The 26,956-nt window shown below is 36.7% G+C and overlaps 1 protein-coding gene across 3 annotated transcripts; it reads right to left on the bottom strand.

The window, feature by feature from the left end:
• Nucleotides 1-1,424: 1,424 nt before the first annotated feature.
• ZNF518A (zinc finger protein 518A) lies at nt 1,425-26,595 on the bottom strand. 3 transcript variants are annotated; one of them, XM_046652203.1, is made up of 5 exons: nt 26,559-26,595; nt 23,741-23,823; nt 10,482-10,634; nt 7,996-8,047; nt 1,425-7,172 (listed from the first exon to the last, which is right to left on the bottom strand). In XM_046652203.1, the coding sequence occupies exon 5, from the start codon at nt 7,042-7,044 to the stop codon at nt 2,575-2,577; it is 4,470 nt and encodes a 1,489-aa protein (XP_046508159.1). In that variant the 5' UTR covers nt 7,045-7,172; nt 7,996-8,047; nt 10,482-10,634; nt 23,741-23,823; nt 26,559-26,595; the 3' UTR covers nt 1,425-2,574. The 3 variants fall into 3 exon arrangements, with proteins under 3 accessions (XP_046508159.1, XP_046508157.1, XP_046508158.1); XM_046652201.1 differs by lacking the exon at nt 26,559-26,595 and adding an exon at nt 26,282-26,382; XM_046652202.1 differs by lacking the exon at nt 26,559-26,595 and adding an exon at nt 25,774-26,133.
• Between the last annotated feature and the right edge of the window lie 361 nt (nt 26,596-26,956).

Raw genomic sequence — 26,956 nt, 5'->3', positions numbered from 1 at the left:
GATAGTTTCTTCTCTCTCTTCTCTGTTCACAGAAGATGATGCATAACACATCTATCCAGAACAGAGCATTTCAGTTTTACTGCTGTTAGGGTACTGAAGAGCGTAAGCCTCTCTATGGCTTTCCTCACCAGGACAACCACAGTAAAATTACAGTAAATGCTACCCTTCTCAAACAAAATTTCACCTATGATTTTGGGAAAAGAAATTCCATACTTTATTTTGCATAGTTCACTAGCATAAGAAAAATCTTTGTAATGTAAATATTTCCCATTGAAACAAAATTCCTGTTTGTTTTTTGCACACTAAAAAAATTATGTGAACACAAACTTAAGACAAATTTAATTTGAAGAAAACATACATTACAGAAATTAACAATGCTTACCATTCTTTAAACACCATATACATCATTAATATATACTGTATATTTTCAATCAACTCCATTCTTAGGCTCAATTCAAGAAACACAATAGTAACAGGTTTTATACAAAAAATACTTCACTAACAAAGTAGACAAACTACACAAAAACAGTACATGTATAATGTGCATAGCAAGATAGCCTGAAGCATCTATGTATGGCTTTCTTTAAAATAAAACTATTGGGGGAATGGGCCCACTGGGGACCTACTGTTACAGTTGACATATGTAAACTGTTTCACATCTTTTAGGCACTTGCTAACAATAGTGTTCAATCCCTGAAAAATGAATTTACCCAAAAAGAAATCTACATCTGAAATAAAAACCAAGAAAATAACATGGGTAAAGTCTTATATATTCCTTTTAAATTAAACAATCAGTTTTATTAGTGCATGCACAGAACTAAATTGAAAAAAAATAAACTTTTTATGTCAAAAACTTTCTGTGCAAAATTTACATAACAAACTGAAAGGTACAAAAATATGTACAGGTTTAAATTCTTTGTTATATACAGAAAAGAAGCCCTGAAGTTTTCAATCAATGAAAATGTCATAACACTTGTAGTAACAATGTAACAAAAATTATATAGTATGTAATTTTGTAATAAAAGAACTCCATTATCCAATGATCCAACAAAATTTGATCCAAACTTACAAGGTGAAAAGTTTAAATCGATGATTCTGTTGTCATGAAAATAATCCATTTTAAAACTCTACCTGTTGGGCATGTCCCTTAGGAATTTGTCCTGAAGTTTTATGCACTGCCACTGAGTTCACTATTAATGCTCCTGCATTTTCAACTGCCAACAATCAGTAAGTAATCTGCTTTGGGTTGTCAGTCATAATGAAAATCTGCTAACAAAAATGGCTTGTCCCAGGGGCCGGCCTCCTGGCTGAGTGGTTACCGTTCCACATGCTCCACTTTGGCAGCCCAGGTTCATGGGTTCAGATCCCACGTGTGGACCTACTCCACTCATCAGCCATGCTGTGGAGGCATCCCACAAACAAAATAGAGGCAGATTGGCGCAGATGTCAGCTCAGGGCTAATCTTCCTCAAACAAAGAAGAGGAAGACTGTCAATGTTATGTTAGCTCAGGCTGAATTTTCCTCATCAAAAAAAAAAAAAAAGTTTGTCCCAATGTGGACATGTTCAGACACTAATAGTAATTAAACACAGGCAAAAATTTGATTTGCTTTGCTCATCTTGCTTCAAAATATTGTTTCTCCAGAATAATTTTTAATTTTCAGAAAACTCATTCCCTTGGAAGTGCTTCTATGTTCCACTCTTTGTAAAGGGATGGCAACCAAGAAAAAATTTGCCTTTATGGGGGACAATTAAAATCAAATAAGCATAGTTCTGTGCAAGGGGATCACTAGAGACTATAATTAAATTCAGAAAAATGTTCCAAGTTCTTTAGTTGAACTTCAAACTAGATGGAGAGTTTAATTCTTCTCTCAAGGCTGCCCATCTACTGCAGTGCTTGACATAGCCATTTAGAAAAAGAAAATTGCATTGGAGAGTGTTTCAATCTCTGACAAGGGACACAGCTTATGAGGAAAAAAGATGTTTTTGTCAAAAACTCTTTTCAAGCATCATATGAGGTGTAAATGTAGTGAGTTAAATGCACTCTCAGAGGAGCCTAATACCCTTCAATAGAACTATATTTTGCAGCTGTAGAGTAAGTTCTTTACCCAAGCTCTCTTAGCATATCTTCACCAATGATGAGAAACTCCTTCAGTTCCATGGTGAAAGGGCTCTCCAGCTTCAGAGGAGCTGTATTTATCAGATTCATAAGGCTGGTGGAAGAGAGGGAATGAGGCTGTCAGCCGTTACCCTCTAAGAGTCACTAAAGAACTAAATTGGGAAAACTGTTTTATCAAAATTTTCTTTAGCCCTAACTTCCCAAGAACACATTTTTAAAAATTAAATCAAGGTACATCTGTGCTGTGATTAGTTTCTTTCAAAACTTATGTGTGAAGTAATAGCATTTTCAAATACTACACATAAACCTTTTGCTCTCCTGTGGAAATAAGAGCCCACTTTTACTGTTTAATTTCAGGTTCTATATTGAAGTAGAAAATGTCTGCATTAAAGTAATTCAACCCACTGTTTCCTTCTAAGATAATTACACTTTTCTTTTCCTTGGTAATCACATTTAATTATTCTAACGTATTCCAATCACGAGTAGCTTCCATTAAATGTCTCTGCCCATGACCAGCCCAAGCATCCTGATTGTCAAATACTCTACCACAAAACCAACAGTTAAATTTAGCCTTCAGAACATTTTCAGAGGTAGTTTTCACAATCTGATAATTGTTTTTGCTTGTCTTTTTAAGCGTTAATTTTAGCACAAATCTTTCTTTCACAGAACTAACAGGTTTGAAAGTTTTGTGCCTCTTGGAAAAATCATCGTAAGTTGTTTTGGAAGGGTTACAACAAACTGGTTTCAGTAAAGCATCGATAGTTCTTTTTGACAATGAAACCTTAAGTACTCGTCCATTAAATTTAGCAATAGTTTTCATTACATTTACAACTTCTGGTGCATCGGCATCAGGATGATTCAAAACTACAACCGGTTGGTTTCTCCTAGGACATTTCACAAGCTGCTTGGAACTAAAGGGGAAAAGCCGCAAAGTTCTCACTGAATCTTTTGAAAGCCTAGGTCTGCTAAAATCAAACGACTCGTGGACATCTTCAGGTTTAGTCTTTTCTTTACACTTTCTATGTAATGTTGCTTTTTTTCTTGGAGGTTCTTGGTAACTACCTCTACACTTTCGTTTACAGTTTCTGTTTCTAGATACAAAGGCAGTTTCAGAATCTTTACTTCTTACACGAGTTTTTATTCTTGAAAAATTTTTTTTGGAAGTCTTTTTTTTATTGAAGCTTCTCTCAATTGTACAATTTGTTTTACACCTTAACACCCTGGCCTCTGAACGGTCAGTGATACATATTGGTTCCTCAGAGGATTCTGGGCATGTTGCAGTAGAAGTTATCACAATTTCATTTGCTGGCATCATATCATCTAGTAAGAAGGGTAAGGCATCTCTAGAAGATTCTGGCTCTTTCTGCTCTCCTGTAGTCTGATTAGATGGTACATTGTCTTTCTGCAATGAGGCTGCAGAATTGCTTACTGACAGATTATTAGCAGCAGTCACATTTAAAACAGGATTAAAAATTTTCAGCAATATTTTTTGTGGTGTTCCTTCAGGTTTCTTTGGCTGTATATTTTGATAATAAGTACTATTTTGGACTAATTTAGACTTAAGCAGCTCAGTCTTATTTGGCATCACACACTTTAAAAAAACAGGTTGTTTGCCATCAGGCAAGAGGGTATAAAGAGGTGGTTTTGGAAAAATCTCATTCTGCTGTCTTACTGAATCCAAGATATTCAACTTAGCGCCCTGCTGCTCAGATATATTAGGAGTAGGAACAGCTTTCACTGAAGAACTTGCTGATGTTTTAATAATGTAAGGGCCTTTTAATGGTAAGGTATTTTCTGAGGTACTTTTCATACTCAAACAACTGCCAATGCTGGAACAAAGTGCAGGTGTCAGACAATTATTGTTTGGTTCTACTTTCAAAAAAGGTGTTCTGCAAGGTTCCTTAGCTGTAGTTCCACAAGCTTGAGCACTCTCAGTTTTGACAGTGGAAACACCTTCAAATTTCCCATTATTAAATGTTAAAATCATCCCAGGTTTCTTGTTTAAGAGAAGAGAAGCAGGCATGCCTTGTGTATTAACTAATGGAAGTGGTCTTCCTGAAACAACGTGTAATCCAGGCTTGTTAGCAATGTGCAATGGTACAAAAATGCCTTTTGGAGTCTGAACTAATATAGCTTTTTTTGGTTCTGAATTTACAAGTGGACTTTGCATATACAAAGAACCTAAATTTTGTGTAGTGGCTCGTAGTTTGTCTTTTACAAGCTGCTGTGTTATTATTGCATCTGACTGGGTCTTAAGTAATGTGCCAATACTGGAAATTCTAGGTGTCTTCTCCGAATCTCTCACATCTTGTGACACTGACAGCATTTGTTTTTCTTTTCCAATACATTTGAAATTCAGATCATTTGTAGGCACATTAATCCCCACACTACCAGGTGGAATTGGCAAGATGCCTTGTACTTTAAAGTCTTTTGAAGATTCAACTATTTTGTCTTCTCCCTCATGTTTCTGAAATGACTGGTCACAATGAAGTGGCAGGCCTTTATTTGGCGTGTTACTAGAGTCTTCTTTTACATCAGATTTTGCTTTTAATACATCTTGAAGTAACTGGTTTATTTCAGGAGGCAAAAATTCTGATGCCTGTTCGCTCTGGAGAGAGAAAACAGATGTGATTCTAGGCATCATTGGTGACTCATCATTAGAAAAGTCATTCCATTTAGATTTTTCAGTCATGTTCTCAAAATTTTGATTTTCATTAGTGTATAGGCTCTGCCCATCGATGTTTTGTCCTTTCTCTAAAACACACTGCTCTTCAATTTCAGCTTGTGTTTTTAAAGTTCCATCTTTAGTATTTAAAAGGCTAATAGATGCTAATAGGCTATCTGGATTTGAACTCTCCTTCCTTACTAGTGATAAAACTGATTCACTTATTGGTTGTTGAACAAGTGTCTTGCTTGATGAAGATTCTCTGTGAGGGTTTTCAAACACTGCTGTTCCTGAAAGCCTACGGCGTTTATTAGAATTATTCACTTTTGAGTAATTATGAAAAGGCAATGATCCTTGGTTGGAAGGTTCAACAGGTAACTCAGAGTTGACATAATTAATGCAATAGTTATGCATATCTCCACTGTTGTATGCACTTGGTCTGGTAGTATGGTTGACTTTATCTGGACTTTTAATGGCAGTATCTGACACCTCAGGGTGACTCTGAGTAATATGACTTCCCCACAAGTCAACATTATCTCTTGTTTCAACTTTTGTGGCCAAATTCACTGATGCTGTAACCAATTCTGATGTTGTTGGCAAAGACGATACATTTTTTTCATCATCCATTGTTTGAAGCATATTACTTGTTTGAGAGAACAAAGCCATTTCTCTTTCTGAAGTTACTTTCCCCGAAAGTACAGGAGATGAACATGAAAATGGAGGAGTTGCTTTCATGTAAACTGTGTCACTTAACTCAGTTGTTATTCCTGTTAAAAATCCAGTGGTGTCCAAAGTCTGCGGCTGCAAATTAGCAGTACTGTCCTTTGCAGCATCTGACTGTGAGCCTGGTGAATATAAATTCTGTTTATTGATAGGCAACAATTTTATTACAATATGCTGTCTTCCATCCACCATCTTGAAGCCCATAAACTTAGCACTGTAGTTAGCAGGAATTGTTATTTTATTATTTTTCACCATTAACAATGGAGGTCCTTGTACAGCAGTCTTCAGGACACCTGAACTAGAATTTGACCCCTCTTCAGCTCTATTACATTGCCCAGTGGACAGAAGAACTGGCTTTTCTGACTCTGACTCAGCAGGCTTATCACTATTCTCACAGTGCAGTCGTTCATCCTTTTCTTCATTTAAATGTTCTTGAACAAGATGGCTCTGGTCTTCAGATTTAGCCTGTGTTTTGTTCACTTTTTTAAGCACTTGAGTGTTTTTTTCTATACTTCTGTCACTTCCATTGTTGATTTTCTTACGTTTCCAGAATGTCTTCCTTGATGCACCTATTTTGTATCTTTTCAGTATTAACTTAAGTCCTGCTGAAGTCTTTGCCATCCTTTTTTCATATTTGTCTTTTTCCAGTTTTTCTTTCGCATATAAATGTTCTTTGTGCAAAGTTATAACATGTCTTACAAGGTGCTCTCTTCTGGTGGCACCATAGCTACAATATTGACAAGTGAAGGGAAATGTACCAGAATGAATGTGAAGGTGCTTCTGAAGCTCTCCTTTGGTGAAACACACATGATGGCATTTACCACATTTATAATGGATTTCATTATGTCTATGAATGTGCTGAACAAATGTGCCAACATCCTGGGTGGAGAATTTGCACTTTTCACATTGAAAATTACCATTTACACAATGCGTGGATGAAAAATGTTTTGTCAAGTCTAATAAAGTATATACACTCTCATTGTTACAAATGTCACATTTTACTAAAGTGCTTCTATGAGTTCGTCTGTGTTGTTTAAATACCTGGAAGTCATTTGCTGAAAAACTGCACATTTCACAAGGATATGAAGGTAATTCACCATGGTGCCACATTTGAAAGTGTTTCTGCAAATCGTTTGGGCTATATCGAGTGCTATCTCGGCATTTTAAACAGTTGAAATTGAGTATTTTTGCAGACATTTTTACACCCTCTTCTTCAACTCTCTCAGACTTATGGAGCAACAGACATTCCTCTACACAGCTCACAGTCTTTATACTGATAGATTTCCTTGCAGTCTGTGATTTACACTGAAATAATTTCCTGTATTTGTCAACTTCATGTTTCAATAGGACTTCATCTGGAATACTTATCTTCGGCAAAACAATTTTCACATTTTTTAGCTCATAATGAAAACTATTTTCTGAAATTTTTGGTTTAAGTACTGATCTGATAGTATCAATTATTTCATTTTTCACATTATAATCTTTTTGTAAAGTAGTTTGTTTTTCATCAAAAAGTAACTGTTTCTGTTCAGATGGCATGATTTAACAAAAAAAAATCCCAATTTCTTTTTTTCTGAAAACTCTTGAAGTTACTTGTAATTTAAACAGGAAACAATACTGTGCCGAGACATCTTCAAAATACCAGGATTTTTCCCACATTAACTCACCTAAAACCAAAGAATTGAAATTTTCATCACAAAAGTATCAGAAAATTCCACATTTTTCAGTTCATTTTGAGACAAAGTAGGAATGTTGATCAAACACACAAATAAAAGATTTTTTACTTCGTATTTTAAGAACAGCTTACCAAGAAGTACTAGCTAAAAGTAGAAATAATACTAATCTGGAAGTCAGGAAAGAGAAGCTCTACCTCCAGCTCTGCTCTGTGACACAGGGCAAGCTTCAACCTCTCTGCCCCTCAGTTTCCTCATCTAAAGAAAACCACAATTGGATAAGCACCCTTAAGCTCTAAGATTTTTATATTAAGTCGATACTACAGTTTTAAAACAAGATTTTAAAAATCTTAACAGAAGACTCCTAAAAACTTAAGTTCCAATTACATACATGTGGTTCCAATTACAAACATGTACCATTAACTTTCTCACTTGCTCAGCTGACCTTATAGCTATTATCTTGTGAGAATTTCAATAGACTTCTCTCCAGATTTTCTACTTCCTTAGTGCCTTAGGAATAACTTGTGTTTAAAATAAAATTTCATTCACCTAACAATAACAAAAATATCTGCTCTCTCAAGTTATCATTACTAACTGGTAAAAAAAAAAAAACACATACACACACAAAGAAGAAATTAAAAGGAAAAGTACATTTCCCTGGGGTACTCTCAAAGTCTACCTACTACCTTTCTGGTTCCCTACCATTTTGGCTATTTTGCTTTTTGTCCCTAGAACTCAGGCAAACAGCAGCAAGGAAAGCCCTTGGTAGATTAGAAAGTCCCCATTACTATCTGCCTCTATTAATTCAAACACTTACTGGTTTATGTTACTCTAGACAAGTCTCAATCTGTGTGTCTTAGTTGCTTCATCTATAAAATGGAAAAAGAAAAAAATTAGTACTTCCTCTGCCTCTTCCATAGGGTTGTTGTGAAGATTAAATGAGAAAATATGTAACGGTAACCTGTAAAGCGCTATATGAATTGTAGCTACCATCATTACTGCATGTGATTACCATGTCTGAGACATTATGATTCAAATTGCAGAGGAATAAAAACAGTAAAGTAATAAGATATGATAATATACTGCTGAGATTGGAATCTGAGCAGTGAAGGTTCAGTAGTAAAAATGTCAAACTGTATATTAGAAGAATTACATTTTCTTACTTCCGTGGTCTTTAATATGTATATGAACAACAGATAAAATTACATAAGCAAAAGATACTAAAGTGTAAATCACATTAAGCTTCATCCATAATGTCTACCCAAAGGTCTCAGCTTTCAATTAATCTAAGTAATAACTAGAAATTTCACTGTTTTAGAAATCCTTTGCTGAGGGAAAATAATTAAAAATTAAATTACTTTACATATTAAGAGGTCCTTTTAATATTTCTCAAGCTTAACACTTTTGGTTGAGTCTAAAAAATGCATTTTTCCAATATTCTTCAAATATTGAATATTTAAATATACTAAACTGATAATGTATTCATTAGAAGGGTACCAGTTTACCGAATTTTTTAACATACTACGCCTAATACAGTAAAATATTAAAATTTTTACTTTAAATTTTTTACTATATTATTCAAAGCTAAATGTAAAAACTTTTTCTTAAAAGCAAGAAAAATAATAAATGGCTAGAAAAAAGTTCAATGGAACCTGGTGGATACTCCACACCAAGAGATTCTCTACAGAGTGTCACACTCTCGACGGTGACAAGCATTATAATCAGCTATGGAGCTTTCACCACACCAAAATCTGAGGGTAGGGATCAAACATGTGAAACTTTTTAAGCACATCTAGTAATGGATCTTCTCCCCTTGCCAGAATAACATACTATGGTCATTCTGGATTATCCAGACCCAAGCTTTTCTATTACTACATATAATTAAGAGAAGACTGTGTCATAGGTTTCATTACAAAAGGTAAACTGCTTCTTACAGTAATGTTACATGAGTCCTAAAAAATATACATAATGCTAAAAAATTAAGATTTTGATATTTCTAAATATCATTTCCATTTCAAAATATCTACACAATTGAAAACTTTTCTTACAAGAAAACATATATCCCAAAGTCTGAGAGCCAGTATAAAAATATGATTTTAAATAATCAACTAACATTTACTAATAAATACCTACTATGAATTTGAGGCATTTTGACGGGCACTAGGGAGAGATTCAAAAACATGGTCCTTACCCTACTGCAGCTTACAATCTAGAGGAGGCGGCAGGACATATACATTAATACATTGCTTATTCAGAGCTGACCATCCAGCAACCTTGCCCTTCTAGTACATAAGGAATAGAAAATAATTAAGGAGGATGCATGGCAGCCAAAACAGATGCCACAAAGTTCAGCCATTAAAGTGCATGTCCTTTCCTCACAGGCAAAACAATGATGATACAAGGGACCACCTTATTAAGAAATCCACTTAGCTTTTACTTAAGTTTGATACCTGCTAAATAATTAATGCTGAATGTCAATTTTTTTATATTCAATGCATGGCATATACAATACAGCATCAGGGGAGTTTGTGTATTTCAGGTGGCTTTGTTATTTGCCCACAAATTTTAAGTTTGGAGAATCTATTTTGTCTTCAACTATGTTCAACCTGTAGTCTGTGGAAGCAATCAAAGATGAAACCTGGTAGCAAATGACACTAGGGTTGCCACCTATGAGAAAAAAATGTATTGCATGGTGTGAACATCTCAGATACAATTTAAAAAGGAAAGAGAGATTTTATTATAATTTTAATCTTACAGCCTATGAGCTAATGCTCTTTTCACTATAGTCCAATCTCTAGCCCACCAACAAGGATTATAGATTTTAAATTTCTTTCTTAAACTACTGCTTTCTATATCTGTATTATTACCTCATAAGACTTGATGAACATCTCATCAAGTACTATTTCACATAATTGATGAAATAATACTATCTGTATAAAGTATGACTGGCCCTTTAAAGTAACCTAGACAGTTTCTTGCATCAAGGTGGCAACTTAAGCCATTTGATTTCCTCCCTCTCCCAAGTGTCCTCTGAAACAACAAACCAAAAAAACATAATAAAGAAAATCCTACAAAATGGCTAGAAACCAGAAAAACATTCCATACGCATACTGTAAGGTGTCTGGTAGGAAAGGGTCCAGAGAGAGAAGAGTGAAAAAGATGCCGACCGACTGCCAACACCGCTTTTGAAGAGGAGGCCCACTAGGGGACACTCACTCAACCAACATTTAAGGAGTACCTATCCTACGCCCTAGGTAAGGAAGTGAGCAACATAACTCCACCCACTCCCTCCCCTAAACATACCTTGGGGGAGAAAGTGAAGACTTGAGACGAGGATTGTGTGGCGCCCTTTGGGGTGACAGAAGGCTCCGGCTGAGGTATGGTGAGGACGAGAACGAATCCCGAGCTTTGAGCCAGGTCCAGAGGCCAGGCAGAGTTGGGGGTTGCTAGCACCAGCTGTCAGGAGAGATGTAAAGAAATTATTTCTGAACAAAGCTACATCTTCCTATATCCATGGCTATCTTCTTCTGCTTAAGAATTCTGTCCTTTCACCATATTAAGTAAATTATCATCCTAAGCTACCAGAAAAAATTACATTAACTTTCCCCTCCTCTAACTAAAAAAACTAAGAAAATCTTGGTTTATTCTCTAAGAATTCATCTCAACTACCAATGCCGTCAAAAAAGATAAGCGGGCAGAAACATCACTGGATGCAATAGCTCAAAAAAGGGAAAATAATCTGAACACTCAGAGAAACCTCTCCCCTGTTCTCCCATCCAGCAGTGAAAAACAGTAACTACAATGAAAGTTAGTGCAGAAAAAGGAGAAAGCTTAAAAAGAAAAAGAAAAGTAACAACTGGTAATCTCTGAAATAATACACTGAAAAAAACAAGAACATACTGCTATGAAAGAGAGAACAAAGTAGATGGGAGAGAAACGATTTTGAAAACAAGAGAAAAAGACTACACTGAGGGCTTTTTTTTTAAGATTCAAATTTTCAAAATCAAAGGCTCCCCAAACGCCTGGCAAGATTACTAGTGGGAGGAGAAAAAACTCAGTATCTACAACTTATCTAAGTAAAATGTTTTAGTTTACAAGATAAAAATGAAATGCCACACACAAAAAAAAGGGAAGAAGAGTACCTAAAAAGGTATTCAATTTTTCACCAGCAATGCCGACTTTAATCAGACATCATTATTAACCAGACATTTTACTCACAACTCTACATGCTAGAAGACAATGGAATAACAGATACAGAGTTCTGACGGAAAAGAACCTAAGAATTCTATAGCCAGGAAAACTCTCATATACAAGGGAAAAACAGAATTTTAGATATGCAAAGATTCAGAAAACATACTACATATGTACTCTTTCTGGAAAGAAGTTTAAAGTAAATACTTCAGTAAAACCAATTTCAAGCAGAAAAAACTCATAAAAGGAAATAACAGGATCTAGAAGAAATATCTGTCAACAATAAAATCTATAAAATAGAAATAAATGTAAACCTTTTGTTAATAGAGCTAAGAAAGCAGAAAGGACTGGAGAAGGGGAACATTTGCAACATGACAAATATATGAGAAGCCCTTAAAGAAAAATCAACAATGGGCAACAGGAGAGGTGATAATAGCAACAACATTCTAGATGCTGGAAAGCAGATAAATTAGTAGTAAATGACCCTGCAGCCTCAAGAAAACAATCGCAGGCAGACAGTGGAGAAAGCTAAGGACTAACCCATTTTACACTCTGAATCTTCAAAGGGTTTAGGAACTGGCAGCACCAAGTAACTCTGAAATGGGAAGAAGGGAAGAAGAAGCTAAAACAGAAATTTGGAGAAAGCTGCTTGAGTTTTGGTTAGATGCTAAGATTCCCTTCCACTCCATCATGGTAGGTAACTGCTGTTCCCTGATCACAGCAGAAGTCTCAAGGTTTATGCTCTGCAGAAAGTAAACAGAATCTCTGAAACAGGGGATACCAGACACAACTGAGAGAGCGGGTACCACAGCAAAAGCAAGAGGATTGAATGACCATATTCATATGAGATACAAACCCTAGCCCATGCCCCTATTTTCCCCTTCTAGCTTAGCTCCTAGGTTAAAACAGTACTACTAAAAATATGGTCTGCTCATGGTCCATGAACCATTTGTCACCAGTCCGTGATAAGATATATACAGAAACTGGGAGTAAGCATTTAGAAATGATTACAGCAATTTTACAGAATTACATTTATGTCTGTTAAACCTAACAATAAAAATTTGGACTTGTGTTTTATATGCCTTCATTTTTAAAATTTCATTTTATAATAATAGAGGCACTATGATATACTAATGATGGAAATATAAGCTGGCACAACCATTATAAAGAACAGTTTGAAAAAAATATATATTTATTATAAATATGATAGTAATTTATATTATTATATTATTTATAACATAAATATAAATATATATACATACACATGTGCCTGGGGAGAAAATACGTAACTTTTGATTCACTTCTAGAATTATATTTTAAAGGTAATAATCAGAGATGTTCACTGTCGTATTGTTTACAAAATCACAATTAAAAATAACTAATTGTCCACCAATAAACAAATTATAGTATTTTTAACTTAATGGAATATTATTCAATTTTAAAAATAATATTGTAAACAGACATTTATTAATAGGAAGACACCTAAGATTTATTAAGTGAAAGAAACAGAAAATAAGCAGTAGACATATTAGGATTTAATTTGTTCAACTATCAATAGATGGCTAGAGAATGGATGGATGGATAAACAAACACACACATGGACCTATACAAACTCACAGTAACAAGTCAAGACTATGCACATAAAAACGTTTATACTGATTACTGGTTATCATCAGGTCAGAGTTCCTTAAAATGCTGTCCTTGGATCACTATGGCCTCCATACTGGAATACTTCCTTATCACACCACAAGCAAATAGCTTACCTTTGGACCTAATGAGAATGACAATCTCTTTGCTTCTAGACCATACTCTTACGAAACTTTATCAAAAAGTAGTATGGGGGCCAGCCTGTGGCACAGCAGTTAAGCTCACAAACTCTGCTTCAGCAGCCCGGGGTTCACTGGTTTGGATCCCAGGAGTGGACCTACACACCACTTATCAAGCCATGCTGGGCAGGCGTCCCACATACAAAATAGGGGAAGATGGGCACAGCTGTTAGCTCAGGGCCAACCTTCCTCAGCATAAAGAGGATTAGCAGCGGATGTTAGCTCAGGGCTAATCTTCCTCAAAAAAAGAAACAATAGTAAGAAGTCATGAAAATCATGAAATTCTCAAACAAAGCAAGTGACTTCTGTGGTAAACCAATGGAGTTTCTCCTGAACAAACTTAAAATAGTAAACTTAATGCCAGTATAAAATTGATGAATGTTGACACTACAAGTGGGGAAGAAACCAAAACAAAATAGGTGTCATTCACCGTTGCACTCCTCATATCAACACACAGGTACCCAATCACACCACTGCAGAAAAGACCGTAACAAGAGTCACAAATTAATGGCAAATATAACACTCAGAGGATGAAGAATTACACTATTAGATGTCACTCATGCTTTATAAAGTCATGCTATAGGAGAAGTGGTTTTTCGTTTACTTAACAATCCATCTGTGAGCCAAGAGGTTACCTAAAAAGTAAGTAAAGGGAGTTGGTGCCACCAGAAAGCAGTTACAAATTGTGTGTTTTATATAGAAAATAAATGCTATACAACTAACAATATGCTTCATGATCTTGGTATATTGTTAAAAAGAAATAGTAAAAATTATAGCATCAATCTAAATTTCACTATTATTTTCTATATACTATATAAAGAAATGAATAGCAAGTATAATATTGAAATAGTTTCACATTAGTTAAGTATATTATTCTTTAATAAAGTGCTAATTTTAATCTGACAATTTTATTTAGAATTTTCTTTTTCAATGCTATCTTTAACAGTTTTGGTACTGGTACCACAGAGACTTTGCAAAATGAATCAAAGTACTTTCCACCATTTCATCTGCTCCAGAAGGGTTCACTAAACATGAGAATTACCTGCTCCTTAAAACTACACAGACTGCACCAACAGCACCATACAGGCCTGCTACTGCTTTAGATTTTAGGCCTTACAACCCCTGCAAGTTCTTCTATGGTTTCTGGGCTGTCAGGTTTTCTACTGCTTGAGTCACTTCTGGCAATTTATATTTTCCTTGAAAATAACCAATTTCCTCCATTTTCTAAGTATATCCCATAAATCTCACTTTTAACACTCTATCCTACAGAAATAAAACCACAACATATAGATATATATATCAGTATCACTCAAATATCCACGAATAGGAAAACAATTAAGTAAATTATGGAACATCCACTTGAAAACATTATAAAGAAAGAGGTATACGTATTGAATTGATTTAGAAAGATATCATGAATTTTTTTTTAGTTTTTAAAAAAGGAAGTTGTAGATGAAGCCATGCAGTACATTTTTAAATTATGAGGAAAGATCCTCATTTTTATATCAGGAGGAAAGATCCTAAGAGTATATGTTCATAAAAACATTGACAAATCTATAGAAAGATACCCTCCAAACTACTCACAACAGGTTAATTTTTGAAAGGAATGACAGCAAAAAACAACAAACAAACCAAAACTACAAAAGGGAGACCACCATCAGCTCTCCTAGGTACCCTGATTGAAACCAAGGGGGCAATGTCACTGCCACAAGTCTTTACCGAGGCCTGCCTAAATGTTCCTGCCCTTGAATTCTAAGAAATCCTGTATCCTTAAAATAATTCCCTCTTTGCACCTTACACTAACTTAAACTAACTTAAGCTAGTTCTATTATTTGTAACCAAAGGCTCTTATTTAAGACATTAAGTTGACAGACCAATGTTGACTGTGTTTACTTCACAGAAAGGTAGATGATCCTTTAAAGAGTAGTGGGACTTAAACGTGCAAGAAAGGTGCAAACGCCTAGACCAGAAAAACAGAATGAAAAAATGTCAGAAGAAAAGCATTTCTCTCCCACGGCACTGCAGGATCTAGACCAAGGAGAGAACATATAATGGGGAGGTTAAGTGAGAACAGACAATAGAGGACAGATTTGAACTTGAAATGAAAGGTAACCAGGAACCATAGATAGTTCACGAGCAGAGAGACGTTATAAAAGCAGTATTTTAGAAATACTATTAGAATGGTACTAGAAACAAGATATATTGGAGAAAGAGAGCAAAAATAGAAGTGAGAAAATTAGAGGATTAAGTGACAATCCAAATAAAAAGTGAGAGGGGCAGGCACCATGGCATGGTGGTTAGGTTTGGTGCACTCCGCTTCAGTGGCCTGGGTTTGTGGATTTACACCACTCATCAGGCAGGCTGTGATGGCGGCAACCCACATACAATATAGGAGACTGGCACAGATGTTAGCTGAGAGCAAATCTCCCTTAGCAAAAAAAAAAAAAAAAAAAGTGAGGAACCAGAGAATAGGTAGTGTCAGCACAGGTTAGGAATTGTGCAGTAGGTACCACAGAAATTTTAAAAAGACAATTCCTAAAGTAAAATGGCAAGGATAAGGAAGACTTGCACACAGTGAATCAAAAAGTACCATTCCTAGAGTTTTGTTTGCTTCTACAATTAAAAAGCAAAGACATTTTACAGTCTTTAGCTTCAGTGAAATGGTATAAAAAGGAGGAATCTATGTGCTACTCACTACATTCTAGCTGCTTAAACATTAAACAAAGAACTAAAAAACTCTGATTTTAGCTTAGGCCTATTTGTGATCTAGCACATAACTCTGTAACTTAACTTATCACATTATGCTGATAGGAAAACTAGTATAATTAGTCATCATTATGTATAACTATTACATTCTTTGAGTTATCAAATCTTTTCTGCAGAAATAACTGAATGCAAAATAATCATATGAATATATAAGTGGAAAGAGAACAAAAGCAGCATGCAGCAGGGAAGAGCTTACTGAAAATACAAGGTTCTGCCTAAACGGAATCCAGAACACAAAAAAACCCTAAACCTCTTATTTTCAAAGCAGAACCTATTTTAGTGCCCTCAAAACAACTATTGCATTACTTTGTCATGACTTGAAACAAATGTTTTGGGCTTACTTTTTTTGTAGCTGTTTTAAGTTTTTAAAAAGTTTACCTGAGAGGCCAATGCCTATCATAATTTAAACAAGGCAAAGAATACATTTCGTAGAATTTATATGTATAATACAAGCCAGCACCCTTTAAATCATTGTGGCCTAATGAGCAACTTAACACAGAAAAGAGAACTGAAGAGTTAAGTATGCAAACGCAATTAAGTACAGATCTAGAAACGTTCAAAATGTTAGTGTACATATGAGCCACATACCATTCAGGTAAGGCTGGTGACACTGGTATACAATTATGAAGGAGTTTAAAATAAAGAAGCAGTTTCTGGTTCAGATGAATCTTATTTCTTATTATTCTCAAACTATGACTACTCACTATATCTACACATATATAATGCCTAATATGTAAGATGCTCTCCACTCCCCACCACAGACACTTTTATTTACCCTTGTTCATACTGTTTCCTTTCACCAGGCTTGTCATCACCTTCTCTCCATCTTAATTCAACGCTGCTCAAATTTCCTTTCTAATTTACCTACTACAGGGACACTGAAACCTTCTGCAATACACAGTAGTCTCTCCCTTCCCTGAATATCCATTTAAAACACAGCCATTGCTCACCACTTTATTACAAACTGTTTTATATTTACATCATTTCCTTTTTTAAAATTTTACCTCCCAAGATAATTTATAAGCTTCTTAAAGACAAGTTCTATTTCATATTTCTAATTTACCCCTCACAACAACCAAGAAGACTGGGTAGACAGGGACATAACACATTCTTAACTCATTTATTTTTTTTATTTTCAACTCAAATATCTGACCTCCCATGATTTCAGATTAAATCACTTTATAACAAATGCTACAGATCACGTCAACTTTTTGCTGCAATGGAATATGATTTAAAACACACAGACATGCAGAGTCAGAAATCACATTTTTAATATATAGGAATCGGGAGAAAAATCAGAAGTAATCTGTCCAAAGTGAAATAAAGACCAGTGAATTTCGTGCGGGAAGGAGAAAGATTGTTTTCACCTCTCACTCTTTTCTTCTTCTGTGTGTCACTTTGCTGAGACAGTGAGTTAGGAGAAGGGGCAGATTTTACTTAAGATGTTGGAACACACTGGGGGCAGGGGAGAATCAAAGATTTATTGCTACTTGATTGGGAGAACATGTATCAACATGTAACCCATTTCCCCTCAGCTTCCAAAAATAATAAAAATTGTTCAATTTTTCTCTGGCTCTATAAAGTACCTGTCTATGGATAGAAAACAAATTTCACTCCCCGGGCTTCCCCATCTTAGTATATATATGGCACCACACTCCATCCAGTTACTAAACCCAGAAATTAACGAATCACTCTTGATTTCCTTTTCTCTTACTCCCCACATTAATCCATAAGCAACTCCTATCAATTCTGTCTCCAAAATACATCTTGAATTCTTCTCTCCATCTCCACCATCATCTTAGTCCACTGTCATCTCCAATGTGCATTAAAATAATAGTCTTCCTAACTGAATTCACGCTTCCCTCTTCCCCACCACCCTCCTCTGAATCCATTCTCCACACAGGAGCAAAAGTGATCTTCTTAATATAAAATAGATCACGGTGTTCCCTGTTTAAAACTCCTTAGTGGCTTCCCAAGGCACTTAAAATAAAATTTAATCTCTCTGCCAAGGCCTGCAAGGAAGAGTGACGTCTGGTCCTGGACCTCTCTCTCCAACTTCATCTCACACCACTCTCCCCATCTGTAAACACACTCCAGCAAGCTAACAGAGATAGTCTCTCGGCTCCTCAAATACTCCTTTCCTATCTTTTCTATCTCAGGCCTTTGCACCTGCTGTTCTCTGCTTGAAATGTTCTTTCTCCCGTTCTTCAAATGGTTAGATCCTTCTCATCTTTTAGGTCTCAGCTCAAATGTCACCACCTCAGAAAGGCCTTTCCCAACCGACAAACCATTCCCTCCTCAAACAGAAAAAAATGTTTTCTATTTTAGCCCCTTGTATTTCTTTTCTCTAACACTTTTTTCTCTGGCAAATTTTATTTGCCAATTTATATCTGTCTCTATCACCGGAATAAAAGCTGCATAAGCATAAGGACCACATCTGTCACCTTCTTTGCTGTATCACCAGCATCTGGGATAGTGCTGGGCTCGTAGCTAGCACCAAATCTGTGCCAGTCTTTGGTCTAAGCACTAGGAATATGCAGTGAACAAAAGAGACGAAAATCCCTCCCTTCATGGAGCTACCACTCTACTGGTTATTTAAATAAACAAAGGAAGTAAATTCTATAATATACTCAAAGGTGACAAGCGCTGTGGAGAAAAATTAAGTAGGGAAGGAGAGACAGAACCAGAGAGTTGCAATTTTAATATGAACTCAGGCAGACCTCACTTAAAAGAGTCTTATTTGAGCCAAGATCTTAAGGAGTTGAGGGAGGCAGCATTCCAAGAAAAGATATAGTTAAGTGCTAACACCCTGAGTGTGGAGTGCACCTAAAATATTTGTGGAACAGCAAGAAGGTAAGTATGACTGGAACAGAAGACACCTGAGGGAAAGCAATAGGAAATGAGGTCAAAGAAGTAATAGGACTGAAACAAGGCCTGATGGACACTCTAAGGACTGTGGTTTCACTATGAATGAGACGGGAAGCTACTGGCGCATTCTGGGTAGAGAAGTAACATGAACTGAATTATTTTTTAAAGAGATCCTTTTGGCTGCTATGTTAAGAACAGAGTATTTGGGAGCAAGGTAAGACTGGAAGCAAGGAGAGGAGGTTACACGACAATTATCCAGGTAAGAGATGATGGCAGCCTGGTGGAGACAATGAGGTACGGTCAAAGTCTGGACATACTGTGAAGATAGAGCCTATGGGATTTGCTGACAGACTAAATTTGGTCTATGAGAGTAAGAGACAATGTCAAGGATAACTCTCAAAGTTACGACCTCAGAAACTGGAAGAAACGAGTTGCCATTTACTATTAAGATAGAAAAGACTATATAGGAGTAGCAAATTTGAGAAGAACATCAAGAGTTCAGTTTTAGCCATGCAGAATTTGATATACCTAGTTAACATCCAAGCGGAAATGTGGAATGTATAGCTGAATATAGAATTCACAGGTCTAGGTGTAAGATAAAATTTTGGGAGTCACTGTTTGTATATATATATGTGTGTATGTATATAGAACTGAATGAAATCACCAAGGAGTAAGTAAACAAAGAGACAAGTGCAAGGCCTGAGCCTCAAGATACTACATTTAGAGGTAAAAGATGGGAAAGAATCAGCTTACGAGACTGAAAAGAATGACCAGTGAGACTGAAGGTAAATCAGGAGAGGAGTATCCTGAAAGCAAAGTGAAGAAAGCGTTTCCAGGATCAAGCATTGATCAACTCTGTCAAGTAAGGTGAGAACTGAGAACTGACCACTGGACAATGTCAAGACCGCCAGTGACACTGATTAGAACAGTTTCAGTGAAGTTACAGAGGAGAAAGGCTGACTAGCATGGATTTAAGAGAAAATGGGAAGAGAAGTAGTAGAGATGTAGTACAGACAACTCTTTCAAGGAGTTTTATTATAAAGGACCAAGAGACAGAAGAGTTGAAGTGGAGTTGCTTTTTGTTTTATTTTTTAAAGGTGGGAGAAATTACAGTATGATTGTATGCTTACAAAAATGATCCAGTAAAAAAAAGAAAAACTGATGATAGAAGACAGAAGGGGGAAAAAAAGGCAGCAGCAATGTCCTTCAGTAGATGAGAAGGGATGGGATCTAGCGAACAAGTGGAAGAGTTGAACTTAGAAAAGAACAAAGATAATTCATCTACAGTTATTAGAGAGGAGAATGAAGACCTTAGCAGGTAGGCAGATATGATCATGAAAGGTTGTGGAATGAAATGCCTCATAAGTCTATGACAGGCATTGGCAAACTACAGCCAACAGCCAGTGGACCAAATCTGGCCTGCTGCCTATTTTTTGTAAATTAAGTTTCATTGGAACATAGCCACATTCATTCATTTACATATTATCTAGGGCTGCTTTCATGTTAAAACAACAGCTGATAGGTGCAGCAGAAACCACATGGCCCACAAAGCCTATATATACTATCTGGCCATTTACACCAAAGTTTGCCAAGCTTGGTATATTGGAATACTCCAACTATGAACTCTCTGAGTTGAGGATCAGATAACTGGTTATGAAGAAAGAAGGTAAGCAAAGACCTAGGACACAACTACTATTTTATGAAAGAATAACACAACATTAACCTATACATCATTCCTAGTATCTGGAGCTCAAAATGAATATTCTGAGCAATCAAACATTACTTTCATTCCTTATCTCTTTTAAAATGTTTTTATAAATACTGCTATATTAGTTTTTAGCTGGCTGTTATCTCCAGGGAAGAGGTATGGTTTTGCCACTGTTACTAAGGGATCTCTCAAAAAGGGGGAGGTAGGAAGAAATAAACTAATTATATATATATAACATAGAACAGCATTGCAGGTTAATTACTATTTTTCTAAAATTTCTAAGGAAGATGGATATAGCAACGAGATCTTTTCCGCAACAAATAAATTTATACAACTTAATTACACTTAATTTGGATCTCAGCATCACAAAAATGGCATCACACTGAAATATAAACATTTCAAGTCAAAGAAACCTCCATCCTAGAAGAAAGAAGCAAAATTTCTGCTTGGTTTTCCAAATGTCTCATACATGGATTTAGTTAAAATAGCCACCTTATTTCCCACTAGTTCTTATTCCCCCAAAATACAAATTGTTAGTCAAATCAATCTCCCCGTCATTTTAGATTAGCCTTTAATCATTTTCAACTCCATCCATTCTTTAATTATTCTCTGTGCCTATCAAATCTGATTCATAAGTCAAAACCCATTTGAAGTTGTATCTCCATGAAGAAACCTTCCAGGACAGAACCAGCCCTTACTAATTTCCATCCTATCAGAACCCAGACTTGAAATCTATACAATTGTGCAGTCATTATCTGTTTTATCTATTTGTGTTGTCTTTCATGTACATTAAACTGGATTCCTTAACTCAACTATAAGTACTATGAAGGTAAACAGTTCCTCTTATTCTTACATACTACTAAAATGCTAAGCTTAGTACTGATTATTCTCAACACATGCTTGTTGATCTGTGTAACCTAAATATATAAAAAACATGCTATAGTACAGAAAGTCCACCATCCACACAGCCTGGAATGTATACTCCTTGACTCACCAGGCAGCTGCACATACTTGTACATAGTAGACACTCAATAAATATTTGTAGGTTTAATGAAGGAAGAACTAAATGCATGCATGAATGGTGAATAAATAAAGGGCATCTTTTATAAGGTGGAGGAAAATGGCAAATTGCAGACAGATGTGAACGATCAACTTGAAGTTAGAGATCTTAAATTCATAAGGCCATATATTCACCAGCACATTTTCTGCTGCAATCTAATTCAAACTAATTTATATACAGAATTTTGGGCCAACGGACTGGGAAGGACATAAGGGTAGCTGACAGAATCGAAAGAAAACCATAGATACCTCATACCATGGTCCGTGGGACTGAAACTGACACTCCGTATTCATCCATTTCCCATCTCTATGTGGCTTCACTTTCTCTTACTTTAGATGGGATTCTCACACATCCAAGAAAATAGGTCACTAGCATCCTCCCAGATTAACAACTTTTGATAAAAGAGACTATCTTCCTCCTAGCATGCATACATCAATTTCAAAGGATTTTGATTGGCTCTGCTTGAGTAACAGGCAATCACTGTTGTAATAGGGATGACTAGACTTGAGTTATAAGACTATAAGACTGACTGATAGCCCACCAACCACTCATAACAGGGAAGGGATGTTCCCCAAACAAAGAGATACTGAGTTAGCAAACACTACACACTCGTACACACCCTATACCAGCCACAACCTCCAACAACCCAATTTTAATTAGGAATTGGTGATGATTTTACTACATTTTGAAATTATTTACTTTCTATAAAGCCAATATTTGCTTTCAGCGATTACCACTTCTTGGAATGAGACCCATGTGAAACCCACTTAATTTTCCTAAGCTTCAAGCCATGCATCTTCATTCTAATATTCTGACACTTGTTTCACGCAGTCATACCAATCACGATTTTAAAATTTTAGTTGGACTTTGCTCACAACTTTTCAAGATGGAATAATCCACATGATTCCGGTCAGTCATTAAATAGCAGCCTCTTGTTTACTTCATTATATTTGAAGCTTTCATTCTTCATCACATTACTTTTTCTGAGTAGTTTAGATCAAACATAGTAAAGAAAACTCTTAGCACTCACCATTTCTTTTCTCTATTTGGGAACAACATGGTACCCGTGTGAATCTCATACGGAAAGAAGTCAAACAAATGTTATACAGGAAGAAATTACACAGGTAAATGAACATAAATGATAACCTGATATTTCAACTCAGCTTTGTTGCTCTCTACTCATTGTAGCTGTTAGACATTAACTTCTAATAAAATTAAAAATTCATTCCCTTGTGAAAAACGGCCCTGGAAAAAAGCCATCTGCTGGTAAAGTTCACAGAAGAACATGGTTATGTTTATGGTTATGAATTATGTTTATGATTACCAAAGTAATAATTAAAGTTGGTATTGTTTACTACAGCTATTTCAGTACTTACATACATAACCTTATTCCTAATATAAGGTTATACTTATGGGTATACTTATTACCTTTGGTGAGGGGAATTATATGATACTCTGGTATCCCAGGACCTATCCAACACAAACAGCAAGAGACACTTGTGTTTCAAGACACTTGTGTTTCATATTTCTCCAGAAGTGCGCAATATTTTCCACTGAATTTGCAAACCTTGCCTTATAATACCATGATTTGTTGGCAGATTTTTTTCCATCTTTTTTCCACACCAGGATATTCAGATGATTGTCTCCAGAAAACCAGTCATAACTTTATAGTGATTCCCAAGTCCCTTTTCTGATTCACAATATAGATGCCTTTAATCATAACATAAATACATATTAGACAATTTTTGTTTAGGTGCATTACTTTGCACTTACTAGAGCAAAACACAAACACTCTTCTGACCATTTGTACAGCTTCAAAACATCTTCCTACCATACTTATTTCTATCATTCATTACTCAGAAGCCCTTAATGCCATCCTTATATTTAGAAAGATGATACAGTTAAAATCATCTTTAGATCTCTAATGAAATGTTAAATTAAAATTATGAAACCAAAAACTACTTTTTTTGCTTACATGAAGAATGAACCCATGTGTAAGTATTTTATTTTATTTAGGCGAAAAATAAAAGTATAACTTATGAAAACTCACATACATATAACTATTTTATTTTGTCCAATACTAAAATGTATTAACTTATTACTTAATAGACTATGTACTGTAGTACTTTAATCTTTACCATACCTCTTTCTTCAAGGAACAAAAGGCACACAATTTAATGCTTGGACAAAGCCACAATCAGGAACAGTGATCAAAAGAGATGATATCTGGAAATGAAGACCAAGATTTTAAAACTTTGACTGCAAAAACCATTAGTAAAATGTTTTTACACTCTTGATTCAATTACGCTTCATATTCAACTTATGCGTATAAATTTAGAAGGAAAAAACCTCTCTGCACTTAGGCAAATAACCTATCCCTGATACCCAGTGATAACATCATAAATTTACAAAAGTCACAAAACTTAAAGCTTAGAAGGGCAATCTAATCCAACATCTTCATTTATGACAACACAGGGAAATTAAGTCTTGCCCAAAGTCACAAAGCTACAACTAGAATCTGGATCTGATTCCAACCCAGACATCCTACCAGCACAATGTTAACTCTTAATACGTACTTCTGACATCTAACAGCCCAAGAAAATTGCTCGCCATGTGAAGCCAATATCCTACATAGAACTGAAATAGTCACAGCCTAAACACCTGGGATCAAATACTTAACAAAAATTTCAACTCTTTTCTTCTGTTTATAGTGCTTTGCCCAAAAACCTTTAGTAGAGTACCTGAAGGAAGCCAGGCAAGATTCAAGTCTTCAGTCATTAAAAAAAAAAAAAGTTGTACTACGTGGTCTAAAGCACACAATGCTTCAATAAGAACAATTACAAACAGAAAAGTAAAAATAAAAGTACATTAAAAGGGCATGTTTAAAGTCTATTTTAAAGTCAACCTACAAATTTATGCTAAAACATATTCCCTCTGGAATGTTTCAAGATATAAAATCTTTTGGGATCACAGTATACTATTACCAGAGAAGACAGGATGGGACTTGAAGTGTGACAATGATAAAAATCTCTAGAATTTAAAAGGTCATATGTTATCAATGTGCACAGTAGGTATCCGTTGTGGTTGCTGTCCTTTTATCCTTCCACAAAAGCAGATACAAAACGTTCTGAATTGATATTTATACTTAATTTCACCACAACAATGAGGAAAAATTTGGATGTGCAAAATAGGTTGTTAGACACCTATATTCTATCCTTCCCTCCCCTTTTGGTAACAATTTTCCAGATCTGGGGCTCATCTTATTTAGAATTCTCACAACAATCAATATGGTCTACTATGCTTACCATTCTCATGAAATGCTAACACTCTGAAAATGTTAATACAATGTAATGTCTTTTTATGAATTTCAAAAAAACAGTTTTGCTGAAAGATAATGAATCCATTTCTATTGCTTTGCAGTTAAACTCTGAAAAACATTAGGGTATTTCACCGAAACAATTTAAATGGTTTCTATCTGTTCAACCTGATAGTAACTTCAGAATACACTCAAACCAGATCCCTTGCTGCATAAACACACAATTCAATAACATTTATAAACTAGGCCTAACACTCAGACGCCCAAGTTAATGAAATTCCTACCCTGATGTACAGTTTTGTGTCTTCACGTTCATCATTGTGACAACAGTACAAAGTTCAACATTCTCATGAATTTCTTAAACATTGACTTATTTCATTTTTCTAGGGTCTTTTAGACTTTTCATATCCAAACATACCCAACTAATGTTTTCGCTAAAATAGCTCACAAACGCTAAACGCCCCCAAATTTAAACCTAAAAAGAAAACTGAACCTTAACGCTCCCACATCTGTTTCGTTGGTCTACTTCAAGAGTTATAACACTTTACCTCACATACATTCACCCTGCACGTTTTCAGTTACCATAGCCATTTAGGAAGAGACTGTCTACTTGACAATGAGGACACCAAGTTAAGAACAGACTCAAAATGGACTCTACAAGTGAGAAAGCCAGTTACAAAGAAAGCCATCTGCCACTGGGTGTGGTTGGGGTCTGCAAGGAGGAGCGCCTTTGGCCAACTCTGGAGGGGGCGCGCGCCAGGGAGCTGAGCAAATCTGCAAAAGAAGACCTCCAATGACCATAGACTGCACCCACAACGGGGACGCCGTCGAGGCGGGCTGCCGTGGGGCTGCGAACCTACAGCTTGAGGGATGCGGTCTGAGGGGTGCCCATGCGTCTCCACCAGCCCCGGAAAGCGCCGAGTGGGTGCTTCGAGCGCCGCGCGCCCCGCTCGGTCCCAAACACCGCGCCCGATCCGCCCCTTCCTCCGGGGTTCGGCTGCCCCTCGGGCGCGCGGAGGCACACTGTCACGGCGCTCCCGCTCCACCTCCTAGATTGTGGGAGAGTGGAGAGTTCGAAAAACCCGGACGTAAAGCATGTCCGGGCTAAGCGGCGCCAGGTTAGCTCTAGCAGCCTGCAAGAGCAACGAGTAAAAGAACCGACTTCTCCAGAAAAACTTTGCGGCAAGTTAGGCGGAAGCGGTGAATGGCCGGGACTATTTAACAGGCGTTTCCTATGACAAGAGGCGGATCCCTGAGCTGGGTCGGGGGACCCTGACGCCCCCACAAACTCGCCCTTTGCTCCCTAGTCGGCCGTCTAGAAGTCCCGGCATCCTAACAGGTCTGGACGGCCCCGCTCACAGGGAATACCTGTCGTGGTCCCCATTGCCTGCGAGTCCCTGATGGCGGCCATTACGCTTCCATCCGGGTATTGCCGAAAAGCCGATCGCAGCGCTACTGGGAGCGCTCGCTGCGGCGGAGGGATCCGCGCTGCACCTGAGGAAAGCGGAAGAGGACGGAGGCCGGCAGGGTCCGCGCGTCAGACGGCGAGACTAGGCCATTGAGCTGGGCTCGCCGCTGACCTCTCAAATTAGTGCATTTACCCGCTGCCCGCCACGCCAGTGAGTCACTGTTCCCCTTTGCTCACCAGCAGCTGGAGAGGTCCTACTGCCAATGGAATGGTAGACAAACCTCCACTCTGTGCTCTTCAGACTAGACACCAGAAGCAGGAACTGTGCTCTTGGCAAACCCTTGCTGACTGGGAATGGTCTCAACCCTGAGATTTTAATCATTTCCGGCTTTGTAAAGAGCGTCTCCCCACCCCTTGCTTTTGACACGCAGGGTTTAGCAGCCATTGCCCCCTACGTCAAGAAAGGAAGCAGCCATAAGCAGCTCTGGAAGACCTTGAACTGCAAACATGTGCATGATTGATAATTGACCTGCAGACTATCGTTTCCAGCAAAAGAGGTTCTCATCCCCACAAAGGAGTCCTTCCTGCACATCACACAAGCTGGACAAAGAGATCAATTAATATCGTATTGTGAT

The sequence above is a fragment of the Equus quagga genome, chromosome 2 (genome assembly GCF_021613505.1).
Source record: "Equus quagga isolate Etosha38 chromosome 2, UCLA_HA_Equagga_1.0, whole genome shotgun sequence".
In the NCBI taxonomy this organism is placed as follows: domain Eukaryota; kingdom Metazoa; phylum Chordata; class Mammalia; order Perissodactyla; family Equidae; genus Equus; species Equus quagga.
The sequence above is the reverse complement of the archived record's forward strand: the minus strand, read 5'-3'. Positions and strand labels throughout refer to the sequence as shown.

Bases quoted from the DNA above. Each gene is read 5' to 3' on its own strand.
- ZNF518A (XM_046652203.1), bottom strand. From the start codon at position 7,044: ATGCCATCTGAACAGAAACAGTTACTTTTTGATGAAAAACAAACTACT.